Source organism: Tachypleus tridentatus, chromosome 9 (genome assembly GCF_004210375.1).
Source record: "Tachypleus tridentatus isolate NWPU-2018 chromosome 9, ASM421037v1, whole genome shotgun sequence".
NCBI lineage: Eukaryota > Metazoa > Arthropoda > Merostomata > Xiphosura > Limulidae > Tachypleus > Tachypleus tridentatus.
In genome coordinates this window covers 105,682,029-105,703,987 of record NC_134833.1, presented here as the reverse complement: position 1 = coordinate 105,703,987, position 21,959 = coordinate 105,682,029, and the positions used below count along the sequence as shown (strand labels likewise).

The following is a 21,959-nucleotide window of genomic DNA, read 5'->3' as shown; positions in this document are numbered from 1 at the left end:
TTTTAGAAGTCAAGTTGCAACTGTAAATGCCATGAAAAAGTGGTCGGACTATAGCCTGATTGGCCTACCGTTTCTTAGAGCTCAGCATTCTGACATTGTACGTGCGTATGACGATTTGAACTGTTGTCAGTTTTTCTCCAAAATTTGTCTCACGATGATTTTAGATAAACTTAGCTGTTGTAATTTTGTTTGTTAGTTTTAAAAGATTTTTAAACATTCACGTTTATCAAAAAGCAGATAAATAAATATAAATTACGTTAACGAGAGTGATTGTATGTGCAGCTTTTCGTGAAATTTGAGGAAACAAAACAAATTTATCTACCTGTTCATCTGTTATAAAACTATTTATTCTTATAAGCTCTTGTTTGTTTGTTTTTGAATTTCGCACAAAGCTACCGAAGGCTATCTGTGCTAGTCATCCCTAATTTAGCAGGGTAAGACTAGAGGGAAGGCAGCTAGTCATCACCACCCACCGCAACTCTTAGACTACTCTTTTACCAACGCATAGTGGAATTGAGCGCACATTATAACGCATCCACGGCTGAAAGGGCGAGCATGTTTGGCGCGACGGGGATGTGAACCCGCAACCCTCAGATTACGAGTCGCACGCCTTATCACGCTTGGCCATGCCGGGCCTTATGAGCTCTTATCTGAGGCTTTATTATTTATAAAAACATAATAAATATATAATTATAACATCTATAAGGTGTTTTGCACATATATGATGTAAATCTTGTTGAATATGATTACGAATTACAGTTGTAAACATGTGTTTTTTATGTATTTACTGTTTTTTTATGTGTCTATCTAAATTACTCTTTTGTATGTGTAGAGGAGGTAGAATGTCTAAGAACTGGACTCGATAAATATGTATGTAAATCAAAATGGCTGCCTCCTCGTTAAGCTCGAGTGTTTCAAGGATATTATGGTACAAAACATTACATCACGCTAGAAGAATTGTTGCACAGAGAAAAAATTCTAATTACATTTTAAAGGCAAGTATATACTGTTATTATGTGTTTATTTCACTGATAATTAGAAAAGTACTGAAAAACGAAACTTAAGTTATAATGCACAAATTCGGTTACGGTATATCCTTCGCTCTTAGATTATGCTATATAAATTATGGGCATATTGGAAAACTTACCATAGTAAGAATTATTCGTTTAAAATGGGCCACGCAGAAATCTTTTAGAACTCGTTAGCTGATCTTTCAGATTTTTGGGAAATATTCAAGATTTGGTTTGTTTACAGTTTAAGGTGTCTAAAAAAGTTAATTTTCATGTATTACTTTAAATTTATGTGAAATATATTTTCCATGGTTCATTCTAAAATTACTGGAGTAAATTGTGGGAGTAACTTCTTAGTCAAAATATATCAGAATGGGATTTAAGTAGTATTATTTCCAGTAGTTTGTCTCAGTATTTTTTTCTCAGCTACTAATATCTTATTTGTATGCATTTAAATAAAAGAAAAAATTGGAATACAGTTTTCTAAAAATTGCAACTTATCAGATAATGTAATTCTGGCTGGTGTCTTTGAGATCTTACACATTCTGGATATAAATAAAGATAACATGGTATTGTCTGATAGTTATTATATTAAATTAAGGTGTGAAGCAAATGTTTAAATTACATGTGCTTTAGTATATCTTAGTAGTTACAATTAATTTCAGAATTCGGAAGGCTGAGAGATACTAAACTAATGCTCTGAGGTTGCTGTTCCATAAATTGGAGCAATGATGGCTCAATTTTTAATATTGGCCATTTTTAACTTTCAGTAACAAGTTCTTAGAATAGAAAATCATTTCTGTGAACAGAGGATCTAAGGTCCAAGCCATGGTAGGGCAGATTGCTTGACATGATTTGTTTACCTAAGTATGATGATAATATTTATGGTTTTTAGGATGTCATAAAAGAGCCTTGTTTTATCTAAATTTTTCCAAGCCTTTTTCAAAACAACTTTTGTCTCATACTTCTGAAATGCAAGTGTCAGCATAGCTTAGTTTTAAGTTATTTAAAGTTAGAAAATTAATTTTGGTCCAAATATCCAGTGAATTTTTAAAGTATCATAATGTATCAGAGCCTCAAGAAATGTGCCAAAATCATTACATTATAAATTTCTGATACTAAAGAGTTGTAAATAACTTGTGGTTGTTTCTATTGGAATTGGAAAGATAATATAAATATTGATGATGGACTAGATTTTGGGTTGCCTGTTGTTGTGTATTTGATAGAACTCCTTATTCAACAGTAAAATGTGTCATTCCATTTTGGGCAAGAGGTAAATACTGATTGTAACTGAAGGTGTATCATCGTGTTTTTACGTCTTAGTTTCTGACCTCAGGTGTTGAAATTATGAAAAAAATATAGGATTAGCAGAAATGTTACCCTGTGGTGACTATTTGGAGATAAGCAATTTTCAGGTATTCATAGGCCAATTAGTCTTACACTGTAATGATAAAAGCTTTGGAGAGATCAATTACCGATGCTTTGCAAAGCCACATAACATTTAGTTTTGTTGAACAGCTAGCAGAAATTATTGTATAAAAAATGTCACTGCAAATGTAAAGGTATGGATTTGGTATACTTGGATTTTGGGAGGCTTTTGACAAAGTTACATGTAAAAGTCTAGTAAAGAAAATTATCTTTATTGTTTTGAGGGTTATGTTAACTGAGTAGATTAAAAGTTGGCTATATGGGTGAGACAAAGGATTGTAGTAAACAGAGTTCAGTCAAAGTAGATAAGAATTTGAGATTTTGAATACAAGTCAAAAGAGGTTATAATTCTATTGGTCAGTGGTTAGGTCACATCTGAAGTATTTTGTTCAGTTTCAAGCTCCTTACCTCAAGGAGGAAGTTGAATTAATGGAAAGAATTTAGAGAAGGGCTACTAGAATGTTGCCTGGGATGAAGGGGTTGTCATATAAGGAGAGGTATAGATCTCTGAAATTGTTTTCACTTGAAATAAGAATTTGAGTAGATATGATTGAGGTGTTTAATATTTTTAAGGGAATTAAGAGTGTTGATCCAGTATCTTTTTTCATACTTAATTATGAGAATGGTAGGATTAGTGGATATAAATATAAATTTTGGCAGCATAAGAGTCATCTTCAGCTGTGACAATTTTTCTAACAGGATGGTTAGCCTTTGGATTTTGTGGAAGCAATAAACTTAAATGAGTTTAAGAAAAAGCTTGATAACTATATTAATAATAATATCTTTAATTTAATCTTCATGTTTTAATGGTTTTTCAGTTTAGAGGGTGGGACAATCTAGAATGACCTACATATCCTTTGTTGTCTCTGAACATTGTTATTCTGTGAACAAAATTGAAAATATCAATTTAGGCATAGATTTTAATTTTTTTCTAAATATGTTTATAAATAATTATAACTTTATTTTTAAATAAAAATCTTTAAATGTTTATTTGTAACCATCTTATTTTCATATCAGTCAACTTGTTAGAAATAGACATAAATTTTGAAATTGTTGAATTTTAGCCCAACTGAGCGAATCATAATGACTTTTGTAGGATTTTTATTGCTAAAGTTATTAATAACATAAAGTGACAGGTAATGTGTACAATGAAATTAATGTGAATTTATAAATGATGTAAGGGTTTAGTTGAACATAATGTTTTTGCCCATCCCAAAGAATAATTTAATTTTGCTAAGAACCTATCACCTTTTGTGAATATATTAACTATTTCTTGATTTTCAAGTTTCCCTTAGCTTTTGTACAGGTCTTGGTTGATACTTTGTTATGGTGCTATATCAAGCTGTTTGATCATGTATTAAAAAAAAAGTTTTAGTAACAGCTATAAAGACATGTTTAAATATGAGTGAATAGAGCAAGAATTAAACTATCATGTCATAGTAATAAATATACGAGTTTAAGAGTTTTTTTCATAGTGTTTGTAAATATTTATTTCATTTGTAAATTGTGAAAGTGTGTGTTAAATCTGTTTTGAAAGCTATAATAATTTTCTTTAATGAGAAAATATTAGAAAAATCAGAGGTAAACTTGTATAGTTTAGAAATATAATTGATAGGTAACAAAGAAAACTAAGACAGATATAATACAATAACAAATGTACAGTGTTTGGAGGAGCTTTTGTTACAGTTATATACAAGTAGTTTACCTAGACAGTATACAAAGGAACATACAGTATGAAACACAGAAGTCTTACAGTTAAAAACTTTTGTCAGGATCAGTAATAGTATATTCTTTATGTTTGGTTTTTTCTTTCAAACTTCAATGTTTTTAGTACATATGGTTTTAGTTGCAATGCTTGTAAGCACGAGGGATTTTTTATATGTTCACCAGATCAATTCCTCATCCTCAAATCAAATAAGCATATTTAAGTGAGTTATGTTATTGCAAAATATTCCAATGATTCGAATATTTATTTAATATTATTTTTATGTTTGTCCTATTCAAACAATATATGTAAATAAGTTGAACATCTGGTTACTTAAATATTTCTAATTGTAATCAATATATGTTTTGGAAACATTATTACCATTTAATTGGTGATAAAAAATGTTTTATTTACTTACTAACTAATTTTATGTATAAAAGATCAGTGCAAGATTACTGCATATCTAAAATAACAACTCATTTTGATTATATGATCATCTATTGTCAACATTCATTATTCAAGTAGGAAATGGTCAAGTTATTTTTAAAGAATACATGTGCCAAAAGTTTTGTAAAGAAAATTTGTTTTGTCCAAAAAATGCCTTTTCACAAAATGCACAAATGACTATCTTCAGAAGATGTTTATTATTTAAAATAAAGGGTAATTTGAAAATTATCTTAAAAGTAACATAACTGAAAATAAGTAGATTAATATGTTGTTAGAATAATGCAATGATTTACAGATTTCTGAATTTGTCATGCCCCTCCCTTTTGTTTTGTCATAGTGGTTATCACCACTTCATGAAGAATGGACACTGTTGTCAGTAACATTATACTAACAGTTTAATAGGCTTACTAATTGATCAGTTAATAAACACCACTAATTACCCAGATGTAGTCACAGATGTAATTAACTGACTGGAATTAATGTTTCAAATTATTATACTTTCAATTCTTATTATTATCCATCTAATTACAATATTACTTGTATGATTTATCATTATTATTTCTGATTAACTTAAAGTTGTTTGGCTCAATCAGACAGTGTCACAACTCTTTAAAATAATCAACTGATTGAAATTAGTGTTTTCAGTTATTACATTTTTTTTATTATACCAGCTATTCATGTTTCTTGATAGTAGTAGTAGTTTGGCTATAGTTAATTAATGAGACTAGTGATTAATAAGTTATAAAATGTTACTAATTACCCAGCTCTAATGTTTAAGATATATATTTATTTATGAGACTGACACAGAAAATTCAATATAGTAGGTACTTCAGTAGGATTGAGTTTTCTGTGGACTTCACCTGTTTATTTTGTTGTTGTTTCAGGACAATGTATCAAGCTCCATGCAAAGTTCTTCATCAGATTTGATAAAGGACCAAGAATGGAGCTTGAAATATCATCCTGAAGCCATGTAAAGTGGAAGAAATACACATTTGAGACACTGTCTAAATCATTGTAAAAGAAAACTATAATATTTTCTGAAAAATTATGAGTAGTTGACACATTAATTCTTCCAGAAATAATTGTATATACTAAATAAAGAGCAATGAAAGTTGTATCATACATGTTATTTTTTTCATTTAGGCAGAATTTAACAATCTACATAATCAGATCTTACTTGTGTGAAGATAATGTTGTAATGGTGCTTATTCCTAACAAATTTCCAACTACTTCAGGAAAATAATAGTGTAAACTTTAAAATCAAGGTTTTGTTTTCTGAATGTTATTTTTTGTTGTTTCACTTAATATTTTTAAGTTTTATATAATCAGAAAACAGAAGATGATGAACAGAATGTTGAAAAATTAGCATTAGAGCACAGTGAAGTGTGGGCAGAAAAAAAAAGCACACTTTACACAGAAGTGGAAGAAGTGAAGGATAGATGGAATTATGTGGAGAGGCTTTTTCCTCTCCCTGTAATTCCTAAATTTCCTCAGCAAAAGGAAATTCCAAGTCCTTCAGGCTGGATACCTCCAGCAGGTAAACCCTATTTAATGATGATTAAATTTTTCATATGAATTTTATCTGTAATTTAAAGACATTATGTTTAGATGTATACTAATAATTCTTGTGTGCATGGTACATTTGTTTTTTAAGTTCAACATGCAACCATTTAAGATACAGCTTTTTCTATTGAAAGTCATACCACAATTAATTTTTGTATAAAATCACTAGCCCTATAAATACCTTTTATAGACTTTGTTAACATTTATAGAATTAAATAAACAACTTAAAGCTGTTGTTGTTTAAAGAGGCAGTTGGAGATCACTACAGCCATTTAAGTAACTACATATACAATGTATATGTGAACAATAATTACATTTACTGTCAGGTTAAACAGTTAAAATGAGTTGGTGAAACTATTATTACAAAAACTAAATTAAAAGCATGATATTTCTAATCAGATAAGATTTTGAGGAGCAAGAAGATGTTTTATTAAGAATTGTTTAAATAAGGGAAACTCTTTTACCTTAGTATGGGATTGAGTTATGAATTTTAGAAGATAAGAGTCAAATACATTAGTTAATTATATTTTTCAGAAGTTAAAAACATCATGTAAGCTCATTTTCTTTTATGCTGGGTCTTTTTTCCAGTAAGTTAGTAAAATGATAAGTTTTGGTTGTAGTTAGCATATTATGATTAGATGAATTAGTATTATTAAGTTTTAAGATTATGAGAAGTTATGTTAGTAGCCTTGAAAGTCTTTTATAGAGGTTATACAATCAAAAAATGAAGCAATAATTCATTGTAAGAAGAGAACATGTTGCTGATAAAAATACTGTTTTGATTGAGGTTCATAAAAGATAGGAAAAAGTGGCCTACTGATATTTTTTCATGTCTTCCAGTGATGTAATAAACATTGATAAGAAAATGTGTATACAGTTTGTGTTGCTAATATAAAATGATTAAATGCTATGCAGGATTCTCCATATAGTTTCAGAACTGGGGGTGAAGTAACCCTGTACGTCAGTTTCTGAAGGTGAAAGTTAGAAAATAGAGGGTGAATACTTAAATTACTTGGTAATTGCAAATTTAATGATAATTCCAATACACCCTATAATAATTGTCTTGCCTTCTATCCTGTTAGTTTTGGATATGTTTAATATGTATAGATATTTTTACTATTTACTAGTTGCAAACTTAATGATGGTTCTGACACACCCAATACCAATTATGTCTTGCCTTCTAATTGTACCAAAACTGTTAGTTTTGGGTGTATTTAATATGTAAACATGTGTGTTAATGTTTGTGACTGTGTGATTGGGTAAAAAACAAATAAATTATTGTCTGTGACATTGTGATGTATTCTGATGAATACTTACTTTGAAACTAATAACACTTGTCAGTTTTTATAAAAGACTGACTAAAACCAACTGAAAAGGTATGTTCATTTCAGATTTTTACTTTTCTTAAAAGCTTATATATGAATGAACAAACTGAACTTAGCATTAAGTGAAGTTGAATTTATTGTGTATTTTATTTTCCCAACCTGAAATACAGACAAAGTATTATCCATGTAGGTTCTATGTTAACTTAGTGAATGTAACAAACAGAACACCTTAGCTCACTGTAAAGCTGCTTAATTTATCATTTTATGCATTCAACTGCCATAATTTTATGAAAATAAAGGTTTTAGAGGCACTGAAATTGGGTGTTGATGGTTTAGATGATACTATATATTTATACCATTGTAGTTAAGATATAGATCAAAACATTTTTAAATTAGTCTTTGTGTTTTTTTTCTTGTTTATTATTACAATCCACTGTTTGTTTTAAGAATCGGCTCCTGATTTACCATACTTCATATCAAGAACAAAAAATCATATGTTGCCAGTATATTTGAAGAAGGAAATAAGAGGACCACGATTTCTAACAACTGTGAAACTTGCAGAAGGGAATTTGTGGGTATGTATTTGTTTTACAATTATTGATATTAAAGTTACATTTTCCACAAATGTTTTGACATATTTTGTAATCTAAAGATGAAGGAGGTTATAATTTTGATATTCTTTAAGGTTACTGCTTATGAAGATGAAGGTATAAGTGTGCATTTTTTGTTTCTGGTATTTCAGAAAGCATTTTTCAAGTTGCTATATACGAGGGCTGTTCAAAAAATATGCAGACTGACGTCATAAAACAAAATGTACTTTATTTAGAAGTTACAGGTCTGGGACCCCTTCAAAGTACTCTCCTCCCCAACGCACACACTTATCCCAACGGTGTTTCCACTTGTTGAAACAGTCCTGGTAGGCTTCTTTAGTAATGTCCTCCAGCTCCTTCGTCGCATTTGCCTTAATCTCGGGGAATCATCTCAAATCTTCTTCCTTTCAAGGGTCTTTTGAGTTTGGGGAACAAGAAAATATCTCAAGAAGCAAAGTCAGGTGAATAGGGGGTGTGGGGAAGAACAGTGATCGAGTGTTTGGCCAAAAACTCACGAGTTCTGAGGCACACATTTCCCAGCACCGCGGTGCATCTTGTCAAAATCTCGTAACAAGATCCAACTGATATCCCAAACTCTTCAGCAAGCTCCCTGACTGTCAGACGTCGATTTGCCCGCACCAGGATGTTGATTTTGTCGACGTGTGGGTCGTCAGTTGACGTGGAAGGACGTCCAGGATGCTCATCATCTTCAATGGACTGTCGACCATCCGTAAAACGTTCATGCCACTTGAAACATGCCTTACGCTTCATAGCAACATCACCGTAAGCCATGTTAAGCATAGCAAAAGTTTTAGTCGCAGAGTTTCCAAGTTTAACACAAAATTTCACAGCGAGTCATTGCTCCTTCAGGTCATTCATTCTGAAATCCGCCAAACGAAAAAATCACACTTCACTTAAAATCGCGTAGCTAATACACAAATGAAGATACCTGCAATCGGGAAATGGCATCGTAATCAGCTGATCTGTGCGAACCTAGCGACACCAAGCGGATTCCCCTGGAACCAACTGGAGCCGCGCAATTCAAACAGTCCGCGTATTTTTTTAACAGACCTCGTAGGTTTATTTAAAAACTTATTCCTGTAAGTTTGCAAGATGGCTTAGTTCATTGGATAGAAACCAGCCTAGATAGAAGAAAGCATCATTGAAATTCAATTAATGTCACAAAAGGGGTACCTCAGGGCTTAGTGCTAGTACATTTGCTGTTTTTAATTTATGTCAATAACAAGGATGAGAGAATTGTCAATAATTACTTAATTTCTCTAAGTTTAAAAAGTTGGACATTCCCAGTTGTTAGGAGGATGCTGCTGCTTCACAAAATGATATAGATTAATTGGTGAGCTGGGCAAATAAGTGGCAAAGGTTTTGACTTGTATTAACTGATAGGGTAATTCATTTGAGGTATCAGAGTTTCACTTATGAGAATAATTTTGATGGACATAACTTGTCATGGAAGGAAAAGATCTATGTGTTCTGGTTAATCAGTCTCTTAAGCCATCCAAGCATCAAATAGGATTTTAAGTTGTATCAAATGAAATACTGAAAATTACTCTAAAAGAATATAACATCAGTGTATGGACCATTGATTAGGCTACATATGGAGTACTTTTTCGGCCTTAGGCACCATTAACAAGGATATTGTTGGAAAGTGTTCAAAGAAGGGTGACTAGAATTATACCTAGTATGAAATGGTTATCGTATGAAGTTAAGATTTCTGAACATTTCTTTTGAAAAATAAAGAGTAAGAGGAGGCGTAATTTATTGTATTAAATATTAATAATAGTAAGGTCATGGATTAGGTTATGTGAGCATTTGCTTCCAGGATGTTTTGTTTAGGTCTCTATTTCAAATATTATATGGATGATTAGCTTCTACAAACTCAGTCTCACTGTGTTTCTGCATAAGCAGCTTTCCTCTCCCTTTGGAAAATATCACTTGTGAGTTGACTGGTCTCCAAGTCTGTTTTATCTTGCACTTTGTATTTGGTCCATTGAATATCTTTTTAAGTTCATCATTGAGATGGGCTTCAAATCATGGTTTCCAAGGCTCTTGATATCCTATAATACCCACATGAGAGGTTCTCTTACTTACAGGGAAGTTGGTTTCCCTTGAATCCTGTATAGCTTTTGAATGTAGCAATATTCATTCTATTTGTGAAACATGTCCTTGTGATTCCTTCTCATCCGTTTTGACTACACCTTCATTTCAAACACTCCTGCATAGCTCTGGATATTCCTTTTCCCCCTTGTTGACTCGATTTTCACCTATACACAAATGTCTCTCTTTTTTTCAGGATAGAAGACAGTTCTGGAGATTCCACCATCTTGGAGTTCCAATAGAATATATACCTCCTTTCTCACAATAGTTTTTCTCAATCTTCCACTGATCTCTGATAGTTGAAAAGGAATTTTCCCATTGATGTTTTAACCTGTATAAAGCATGTGACAGTGCTCCACTAACAGGAGTCCAACACATTCTGCTGGAGCAACTAGTTCCCTCTGTACTACTTTACATCCCCTCGGTGTGTATTACTGTATGTGGTGAGGGGACCTCCCAGGGAAGGTTTTGTTCTTTCAGTTTACCTCCTCTGGGATCTAAACATCCACCCACATTTGCTGTGCATAGTAACCTGTGAAGGAGAGAGAGAGGATCTGAGTGTTTGTGCCAACCTTAATACACCATTTTGGCCTTGAATTCCTGTAGACAGGTAGCCTTGGGGTGGCCCCCTTGGGTCAGTTGGCTAATCCACTTTGGCTAGGGTCAACCATGTACCAGTGTTGGATGTTCTCAACAGGTATTGTAGACCTTGTATCTGATGCTGGTATTTGAGCACTAGCTCACAAAACCATGGTGTTGCTGCAGTGTCCTTGTTTGGCATTGCAGTGTGTCCCCTCATTGGGCTCCATGGTGGGTAGGGTCAGTGAGTACCGAAATATTCTTTTTTAATTATGGATCCTCTTAATAAAAATTTAAATAGTGAAAAAACGGTCCATAGGTAAATGACCACATCTTGAAGATTCTGTGCAGCAATCTTTGACATCTGTAACACCTGTTGTACCTCATTTTCTTATACTACATTCTTTTTCAGACAAATCTTTAGGGAAAATATCTCCATTTTTCATTCAGAAGGGGCTAGAGAGACTTACTGGCTCTCCAAAGTCAGTAAAGAAGCTTTGATTTGGTAACATATTGGTGGAAACATCTACATCTTAGCACAGTGAACTCCTCTTGCATTCAAAGGCAATTTGGGATATACCTATTGAGGTTACACCTGATGCTACTGTGAATTCATCACAAGGAGTTGCTGTTGATAGGGATTTGAAGAACATCCCTGAGTCAGAGATTCTCACTGGTTTCTCCACCCAAGGTGTTTCTGCAGTGAGGCATATCTCCACTTGCAAAGATGGAATTACGATGCTGACCAGTATCCTCATTCTGACATTGCCATGTCCACCTGCCACCATCAAGGCAGGTTAACTTAATTGTGGGGTAGGACCATACATTCCAAACCCTCTTAGATGTTTCCAGTGTCAGCGGTTCGATCACTTGAAGACATCATGTTGTTGTTCCTTGATGTGTGCTCGTTGTGGTGGCGAGGACCATGATGCCTATGAGTGTGAAATGGACCCTCATTGTATCAACTGCAATGGTTCTCGCCCATCTTACTTTCGTTCTTAACCTAAATGGTTGGAAGAAAAAGAGGTGCAGAGTTTGAAAACGATTCATAACATTACTTACCCTGAGGCTTGAAAGTTGCTGTCCACCACTTCATCTCCGATGTATGCTGCTGTACTTCATTCCCCTACTACAGTCGGAGTGCAGACAGATCTCTCTGTGCCTCCACAAGAATCATTCTCAAACCAAATTAAAAGTCATTTGACTTCCATTGTTAAAAAAGTTGATGAATCAACTTCAACACCCATCTCTGTTCCTTACATACATTCCAGCAAATCCCAAGTTCCACTTCCTTTGGTTCCAGGTACAGGCATTTCCTCGGGTACACCTTCTTCTCCCACCCCAAGATGCAAAACAATCAATTATTTATGTCCTCAGTCGCTGGAATCCTCTTCCAACAGCAAAGACCTATCCAGTCAACCCAGGGCAGGATCCATGGAGGTCGATAGACCTCCCTTGAATAAAGACAGTAAAGAAGAAAAGACATGGTCGTAAATAGAAGGGTTCTCCACCCATTTCGCCTACACATAATAAAAATGGCCACCCTGATACAATGGAACTGTCAAGATATATGTTCTAATCTGGATGACATCAAAATACTGATTGCTTCCTACCATCCTGTATGTCTTTCCTTACAGGAAACATTTCTGAAACCTGCCAATACAGTCATCTTTTGGCAGTTTTTTTGTACAGAAATGACAGGTTGTGTGATGAACAACTGTATGGAGAGGTGGCACTACTGCTCGATTAGCATGCACTCACCCTGTCTGTGCCACTCTACACACCCTTGGATGGCCATAACCATCCACGTTTTCTTGGGTCATACCATCACTGTATGTCCTCTTTACTTGTTGCCTGGAGAGACCTATGATCAATCAGACTTTGATGCTCTCATTGAATAGTTGCCATCTCCCTTTTTAATCCTGGGGGAATTTAATGGACATCATCCCCTTTAGGGAAGTGCTGATATTGATAGGAGGGGTCACTCTGTAGAGCATATGCTCTCTGATCACAACCTTTCTCTTTTTCAATACTGGTTCTTCTGCTTATTTTCATGCACCTAGGCAGTGTTTTACTATTATTGATCTCCCAGTTTGCTCCTCTTCACTATTCTCCCATTTTTCATGGACAATTGACAATAATCCACAAGGCAGTGATAATTTTCCTATAACTTGGAGAGAGACTTGTCGTGGTCATTGCATCTGACCCACATGCCTGGTGGAATATGGATCAAGCAAACTGGCCTTCTTTCACTGCTCTTGCAGATCTTTATCCTGCCATCATCTGTAAGCCATCAATAGGTGACTGTGTGACACCAGTAACTAACTGTATTATACAAGCAGCTGCTCAATGTATTCCTACAACCTTGACACGTTTTCCATGATATCCATGTCCATGGTGGAATCTTGCCTGCCACATGGCATGGAAGGCTCAAAGGTGGACCTGGAATACTTTTCTTGGGAAACACACTCTTGCACCACATTGCTTTACAGCAGGCCCGTGCACATATTTGGTGGGTAAGATGTCAAAGCCAGAAAGAATCTTGGATTAAGTTTACAACCAGCATATCTTCTACCACCAGTTCCAAAGTTACATGTGACAAGATTTGAAAGGTCAGCAGGCAATATAATTCTGTCCCCCTCTCAATCTTGCTCTTCAATGGCCAGGAAGTAGCTGATACCTGGAGCATTGCTGATATTCTAGATGAAAGCTTTTGCTGGGTATCTAGCACTTCTGCTTCTTCCTCCACCTTCCAAGCCATCAAGACTCAGGCAGAGTGATCACCTCTTTCCTTCTGAGCTGATTGTCTCTATGACTATAATCATCACTTTACACTGGTGGAACTCAAACTGGCCCTTCATCGGTCTGGCAGTACATCGGTTGGACCTTGTGATGTACACTATGAAATGCTGTGCCATCTATCTCCTGCTTCTTTTGCTATTCTTCTGATTGTTATTTACTGAATCTGGCAGGAAAATGTTTTTCCTGATGCCTGGCACCAGGCTATTGTCCTACCTCTCTAAGCTTGGGAAGGATCCAAAGATTCCTTCAAATTGTTGCCCAATTGCTTTGACAAGCTGCCTCTGTAAGACTTTAGAGAGGATGGTTATTGCTTGTCTTGTTTGGTTCCTTGAATCAAACAACCTTCTCTCGCTCATCCAGTGTGGGTTTCAATGACAGCTCTCCATGATGGACCACCTGATTCGACTTGAAAGGTCAATTAGAGAAGCCTTTCTCAAATGACAACATTTTGTTTCAATATTCTCTGACATTGAGAAGGCTTATGATACAACATGGAGGTATGGCATTTTGCAAGACCTCCACATATATGTGTTACGTGGCCATTTGTCCATTTATATTAAAAATATTTTAAAGGACAGGATATTCCAAATTTGTGTAGGTTCGACACCTTCCCATTATTTTCTATAGGAACTTTGAGTCCCTCAGGGCTGTGTTTTGAGTGTCACATTTTTCAGTATGAAGATTAATGCCATCAGTGAACAACTCCCTCTTACTGTTGAAAATGGGCTTTGTCGATGACTTTCACATCTCATGTCAGTTATCGAACATGAGGTATAGTGAGTGGCAGCTACAGACTGCCCTCAATCGTTTACTGAAGTGGACCACAGCAAACGGCTTTAACTTCTCTTTCTCTAAAGCCATTTGCATGCACTTTTGCCGCCAATGGGGTATTCACCCTGATCCTGAACTTCGTATCAGTGAAGTTGTGCTGCCTGTGGTCCCTGAGACAAAGTTCTTGGGGATTATCTTTGACTTTAAGGTGACTATTATACCACACATCAAGCAGCTACGGGTCAAATGTACAAGAGCACTGAACATCCTCTGTGTCCTCTCATCCACCACTTGGGGAGCAGATCGATGTTCTATGCTAAAGATGTATAATGCTGTTATTCAACTGAAACTCAACTATGGATCACAGGTCTATGGTTCTGCCAGGACCTCAGCCTTAAAGATGCTGGACTCCATTCATCATCAAAGGATTTTGGCTCTGCACTGGGGCTTTCCCCAGTTCAGAGCTTATAGATAGTCTCATGAACCTTCTTTGCACCTCTGCCATTTGCAACTGTCTTTACTATATGCTTTGAAACTTCATTTCTTCCCAAAGCATCCCACCTGGGGTTGTGGTTTTCTTCCTAAGTGGACCATAGTTTTTCAGAACAGACAATCTGCTGTTGCTCCTTTTGGCCTTTGTATGCAGACACAGTTTGATGAATTGGGTCTGTCCTTGGATGACATTGCTATATCTATGGTCAGCCCATCATACCATGGCTTCTTACAGTCTCCAGATGTGACCTATCTTTAAGTCATCTGAAAAAAGCAGACACTCCTGCTGGGGAAATATTGTCTGTTATTTGCTGATCATCTTTCGAATCATTCTTCTATTCCTATTTATACAGATGGTTCGAAATCAGGTGACTGTGTGGGCTCTGCCATGGTTTGATGTGGATCAGTGGTTACATGCAGAATCCTCTCTACAGCTTCTGTGTTCACTGCTGAACTGTATGCCATTTCTCTTGCCTTGGATCACATAGAAACTAAGCAGTAATCAAACTGCACTATTTATACTGACTCGCTTAGTTCTCTACTGGTCCTGAAATTGCTTCACATTGGTTCACACTCTGTTCTCGCTGATATTCAAAACCTACTGGCCCATTTCTCTTTAACATCTACTTCTATCTAGGTTTTCTGGATACCGGGCCACGTTGATATTTGTGGGAACAAACTTGCCGACACCTCAGCTAAATCTATCTGCTCTGGCACTATCACTGCTGTTGCTGTTCCATGCATGGACTATGGTCCTGTATTGAAGGATCAGTTTCATGTCAGTTGGCAGTCGACTTGGAGTGAGCAATGTTAAAACAAGCTTTTCCAAATAAAACCATATGTTGGACTTTGGCCATCTTGCTTCAATAAGGATCAGAAAAAGGAAGTTGTTCTAACTAGACTATGCATTGGTCACAGTTTTTTAACTCATTGTTTTCTTTTATCTGGGACTAATGCACCAGTGTGTAGTCTGTGTAATACTTAGGACATAATAAGCAACATTTTACTGTCTTGCATTGTTATGACTCTCAACGACAGCACCATTTTAAACGTTTTATCCCAAGGTTTATCCATCACGTTAGATAGTGTTCTTGGTGATGGTGAGACTGTCCACCTTGGTAATGTTTTTAGTTTTTTAAAGGCCATTAATCTGTTTAATGCCATTTAAGTTTTTTTAATTCATATATTACACCTTTTTAATATGTCTCCCTTTTAAAAATCACAGTTCATCTAGTTTGATTTGAAATTAGAAACTGGCTGTAACATTAAGTAACTCAAAATCAGGACTGGAAAGGTCAACTTCAGGTGATTAATGCTGCTGTTTGAACAACCCGTTAGTCATCCTGGCAAGTTATAATTAAAATTTTGCTGCAAGTCTTTTAAAACTTTCATTACTTTTCTTTCTGAAAATGACCATAACGTTAAAGAACTTGGAACCAGGACTGAGAAGGCCAACATCAGGTGACTAACGGTGGCTTTTGAACCTACCTGTTAGTCTTCCTGGTGAGTTGTGATAATTACAGTTATGCTACAGAAAGTCCTTTGCAACTTGTATTACTGTTTTAGACTGGATGCAAACATTGGTTTTAATGCTATTTATGATTTAACTTTGTTTTATTTTACCTTAATTTCCTTTATGAATTTTACTAAATTTACTTCAATTTTAACATTTTACTGGATGTTTGGTGTAGATAGACAAGCTGCTCTCTGCCATAAGACACCAAACCAATCAACCAACCAACCAACTACTTTACATGAACCTGTGAACCTTACTTTCTTGATTGGCACAATTTGAGTTGGGTGCATTTTTAATCTGCTATCAGTTTTCAATAATCGTTTTTCTGATATTTTGAACTTTGTTCATATTTTTTTTATGAATAAGTTTGCTTTTGTGGTGTTTTACTGACTGCAATTATCATTTTTGCACAGATTATTCCATATTATGAATTCATAATTTACTTTGATTACTACCATGGTTCTTAAAGTTATGGGGATACACTGTGAACTGCTGTTACTCAGGCTTTGTGATTGACATTTTCTGCTACAGAGGTGAAAACCTCAGTCAGTCAGGAGTTAGCTTCCTACGTGGAGTCTGAGCCATCATTTCCACATTGGCCAATGCCCCTTCAGATTTATAAGAATATTCAGGATTGGTTGATTAAGACAGTCTTCTTCCTGTTCTCTCTTTTGTCATGTGACTACATAACTAAACCATTGGAAGAGAATACACATTCAACTCCCTTCCTCAAATTAATAGCACAGGTTTGTCATATTTTTCATGTTTATTATATTGCTTTTCCTTCTCTTTTGTGTGAGATTCCTAGATTATTTGGTGTTTCCTCCTTCACTTGATATTGAGGTTCACACTCAGTGGTTTTTATCAGTTCAGTTCAGGGGTAAGTATGTCTTGAGCTTCTGATGACCAACATGCTTTAGCATTTCATCACTATTGAAATTCTGTAGACTCCCAAAAATGTATTATTTTCACAGGCACAGTGTTTTAGGATTTTTGTTCTACTTACTAACAATGTGTAACCTCTTTTCTTTGAACCTTTTGTTGTTCTGATGATTTGTTTGGCAGACTTCAGATCCCTTCTGTGGTCAATTTTCATGAGGTGCTCTTCATTGGTTCTTTCCCTACTTACATGGTTCCTTTTTTCTTGGGGAGAGATGCACTGCTTGCAAGGGTTTGTCTTCTCCCAACATCTCTCAGGAACTTAAGGATGGCTTTGTTTTGTGTGACTGTCCTGATTCTTTGAGTCTCATGTTAATGAAACCAGGTTTCATACTTCCTTAGCTTAAGTGGCTTTCCTGTAGAACTTTTAAATGCATAAAAACTTTAACTCTTTTAATATACTAGTTAAATACTTTTAAAGCATATAAAGGTAGTAAAAATTAATATTTTAAATAAATCATGTAAAGAACATAATTAATAATTTAGAAAATATGATGAAATTTATTTCTGATGTAACATTCTAGCACATTCAAAATATGTTTTTGTCATCCAGTCTTTTTCTGCAGAAAACAGTCTTCCCAAGAAAGATATCTTTTAAACAGCACTTTAACCTGCTCATTTATATACTAAAGATTGATATAGGTTTATTATTATAATGTTTGCTTCCTTTTTATTTTTAATAAAGATTTGTTATTGATAACAAAATTGTTGAAGACTACTGATATGTATTCATTTATTCTTTATATTTATTTCCAACAGTTTGATATAAATCTTTGTGTGTTTTAAAGCTTTGAATGTTTTGTTTAGATCAAGGGTTAAAGATGTGAAGTTTTGTTTAATGTTTATTTGTATGTTATAGACTGGATTTTAACAACCCGTTTCACCGAACAGTGACTTTCAACTTTTATATCAACAATAGTAGTTTCATAAATAACCCAAATTTATTTATTTGTAGCTTTAACCACTTAATCAACAATTGTTTCTTAATATGAAGCATCTGCTTTTGTTACATTTGGTCGTAATCTTGAGATAAGCATTTTTTACTCCTAATGTTGCAACTAAGCATGCTATTTGTGTTTTATACTTAGTTTAAAATGCAGGGTTAATGTGGTATAAACCTCAAATTCATGAAGTTTTAAAAGCTATGAAAATATTATCAAAATTGTAATTTATTTGTTCAGGGTTTTTACATTTATATCAACAAGTAATTGAGGTTTCAAAACTTTAGGTATGATATATGGAATAGTAACTAAACTTTTTAAAAATATTATTTCTTGAACAGTTCTTGAAAGAGTTCACTGTAACAATAATCATCTGTTTTTTACATATAATTTGCAAGTTTTATGTATAATGGGGTCTAATAAATGTCTCAATTTTTGAAATATAACTTACAACAGTATGATATAAAATACTGTATTCGGAGGTTTTGTTTTAAAACCTTAACATAATGTTTAGGGACAACTACGGGTCTGTTGGTCTATCTTGGATGTTCCATCCTCTAAGCCAAACTAAAACTATTAAATAAAAAGAGAAAAAAATGAAGCCAGCCCTTATTCATATGTCTGTCAAGCTTTCTTTTTAAATTCACTCAACTAACTTACTACCCCCATAACATTAGAAGGCAACCCACTCCATAGGCCAACCATCCTATTCGAAAAATGAAATTGCCTGAATCTATATTTGTATCCCCTAGTTCTATAATTCTTGCTGTTAAGTATGAAAATTGTTGATGTATCAACATTATAAACCCCTTTTACAACCTTAAATACTTCAGTCAGATCCTCTATAATTCTTCTTTTTTCAAGAGAAAACAATTTTAAAGATCTCAATCTGTCCTCTTATGAGAACACTTCCATTTCTGGTACCATTTTAGTAGCCTTCCTCTGAACCCTTTCCAACAATTCAGTGTCTGTTCTAAGATAAGGAGCCCAAGACTGAACATAATACTCCAACTGTAGCCTAACCAGTGACTGACTTATACATTAAATTATAACTGATCAATAAAAAAGATCCTTTTATGACACTTAAAATTATTTCTATTCAAATTATGATAATCCACATGTGATACCTTGCATTTATCGCAATTAAAATCCATCTGCCATTTATTTTCCTAATTCACTAATGATCTAAATCCTTTTGTAAATCAGCAGCATCCCCTTCACAGCCAGCAACTCCCAAGATTTTAATATCATCAGCAAATTTAAGTAATTTATTGAATATTTCTTCATCTATGTCATTAATATAAATCAAAAAAGAATAATAGTCATAAGACTGGACCCTGAGGTACACTGTTTGCAATATTTATATCAGTTTGACTGAACTCCATTTATAACAGTCCTCTGCTTTTTTACATCAAGCTCATTGAAGTCATTTCATTTCTGCCATTCATTAACAGATTTACATTTTGGACGAATTAATTAATTATTAAGTATGTGTTCTGTTTTCTGAGAACATCAGACTTTAAGTCTGATGAATGTTATCTAAGTCATCAAAGTACTGCTGAAATAAATTATACCTTTTGTATTTCTCATGTGCACCAAAACTTTTCCATACAGGTAAGGGTCAGAATAATTAGCTCTTGGGTTAGCAGTAAGCTTAGGCTAAAATCTGAGATTTAATTTCACAAAACAGATAGAGATCAAATAGGCTATTTTATAAGTTTGTGCTAAAACAGTAGTGATAAGTGAATAGTTTTAACCTTAAAATAGTAAGAATATTTTCCCAAAATCCAAGCAAGTTAGTTGAGTTTTGAGAAATATCATAATTTATGAAAATATTAATGGTAAATATTAGTAGGAAATTTTTAATTTTTTCCCTTTAAAGGCCAGTTTATAATTGTGGCTAGCTATAAAGTAGTAAATGAAAACAAAATGTACACCTTTGTAATGCAAAACATATTCAAAAGTAAAATTAAAGTTTTTAGGGGTGAAATTGAGGATTTGATAAGAAACTTAGAGAAATACATTTTTATTGAATTTCCATATTTCAGCTGAAGGTTCTTGCCCTTTATTTTAACTGTAATATAATATGCACATATGTATCAGAAACAGACATCCATCCAGTTTCCTTTTGAGCTTATACAATTTTTTTGTGTACATATAAGTCCATTATTGGTTTATAAACTTTACGTTATCTGTTAGTTCTGTAGTTGGTTGTTAAAAGAGGTTAAAAAAGCTGCAGTTGGAAGTTTAGTAGTGGCAAAGGCTGTTTCTACCTACATATAAGGATTATTTGAACTAATCCATTCCACTGCATTTTTTCTGCTTGTTGAATGTAAATATATTTTCTGGTTCATTCCTGTGTGTAGGATGCTTATATTTAATCAGGTTTTTTCCTCCAGATTTGATTAAAAACAAAAATTTGTGTTTCATTCTTTAATATGGTCACACTAAACATTTTTTTTTCATCTTAAAACTTTATTTTTTTCTTGTCAAGTTATTATCTATAAAATCTATATTTAAAGTTTATTCTTAGTATTTCTTACTCTTTTCAATGATATGCAATTTTGTCTTTTCCACTGTATTATAAGCATGTAGACTGCTGTGTATACACTTTTTATGTGGGTTTACATCTCATTCCAAACATTATTGTTTTCTTTAAGTGGTCCATATGTGGGCTTTACTGGTATGCACTTTGAAGACTACTGTTGATTGTCTGATATTAAATGTATTACAGTGGACACCTGTCTATTATTATATCTGTTTAATACCAAGGTACAATGTTTATGTAAAGGACAGAATAATAATTAAGAAGAAAGCTGAGGAATTAGTGTTTTGCAGTCAAACTTAGATAATATGCAGTTGTAAAGAAACTTAATTGTAGTGAGGAACTGTTTAGAAAATAAATACAATACAAATTATATCTACATATTAGTGTTATCATTTTTCAGCAAATATTGTATAAGTGTTAATTTTAGGTTGCATGTATTAATCTTATCCTCTTTTATTTAGGCTTTAGAAAAGGATCTCAAGGAGCACCTTGAAAAGAAGTATGAAACAGAAATTATTTCTCAAGTCCATGAGGTTGTAGGATATGTCAGAATTAAGGGTGATTTTGTTGAGGATGTTAAAAAATGGCTTTATGAAAAAGGATTCTAAATAGATCTCTCATCAGTTTTGTTGCATTATAAATTTAAGTGTTACTTGTGTTTAGTTCAGTAGAATCAAATACAGATCATTGAAACTCTGGTCATTTTGTAAATAGTGAACTGAGTCTGCAAATAAAGTATTGTGAGATATTGTTTAGAAACCTTTCACATTTTTTGGATACTTTTAAAATAAGGTAATGTCACCATGACCTTTTATACTTGGCATTTTTAAGATTGTTTTAAATTTTTATAAACACCACTTGTTAAAAATAATTTTTAATTTAATAGAAATTAAAACATTCTAATGTAAATTTACAGACGACCCCCAATATTTTTAATTTTAAATTGTATTTGGCTACAACTGCAATAGTTAAAATGAAGTTAAAAATTTCACTGTTGTTTATTTGGCATAATATTAAAATGATAAGTTTAGTCTATATTGATGCAAGATATTTTATGACAAATGTAAGAGTTAATTTTGCAATAGTAGTTATAATTGTCATTTATTCAGAAAAAGTACCACCTTCTTTCGCCCAAAGTTATCTCAACCTCGATTTGCCTTCTAAGCATTGCTAAAAAAAAGGTTTTTG

At 33.8% G+C, this 21,959-nt stretch overlaps 1 protein-coding gene across 2 annotated transcripts; it reads left to right on the top strand.

The window, feature by feature from the left end:
- The first annotated feature begins 820 nt into the window (after positions 1 to 820).
- mRpL49 (mitochondrial ribosomal protein L49) lies at positions 821 to 21,530 on the top strand. 2 transcript variants are annotated; one of them, XM_076456230.1, is made up of 4 exons: positions 821 to 995; positions 5,920 to 6,127; positions 7,926 to 8,053; positions 21,233 to 21,530. In XM_076456230.1, exons 1-4 carry the CDS (start codon positions 885 to 887, stop codon positions 21,377 to 21,379), a joined length of 594 nt encoding a protein of 197 aa, XP_076312345.1. In that variant the 5' UTR covers positions 821 to 884; the 3' UTR covers positions 21,380 to 21,530. The 2 variants fall into 2 exon arrangements, with proteins under 2 accessions (XP_076312345.1, XP_076312346.1); XM_076456231.1 differs by lacking the exon at positions 821 to 995 and adding an exon at positions 1,097 to 1,151 and having other exon boundaries at positions 5,906 to 6,127.
- Positions 21,531 to 21,959: the final 429 nt, after the last annotated feature.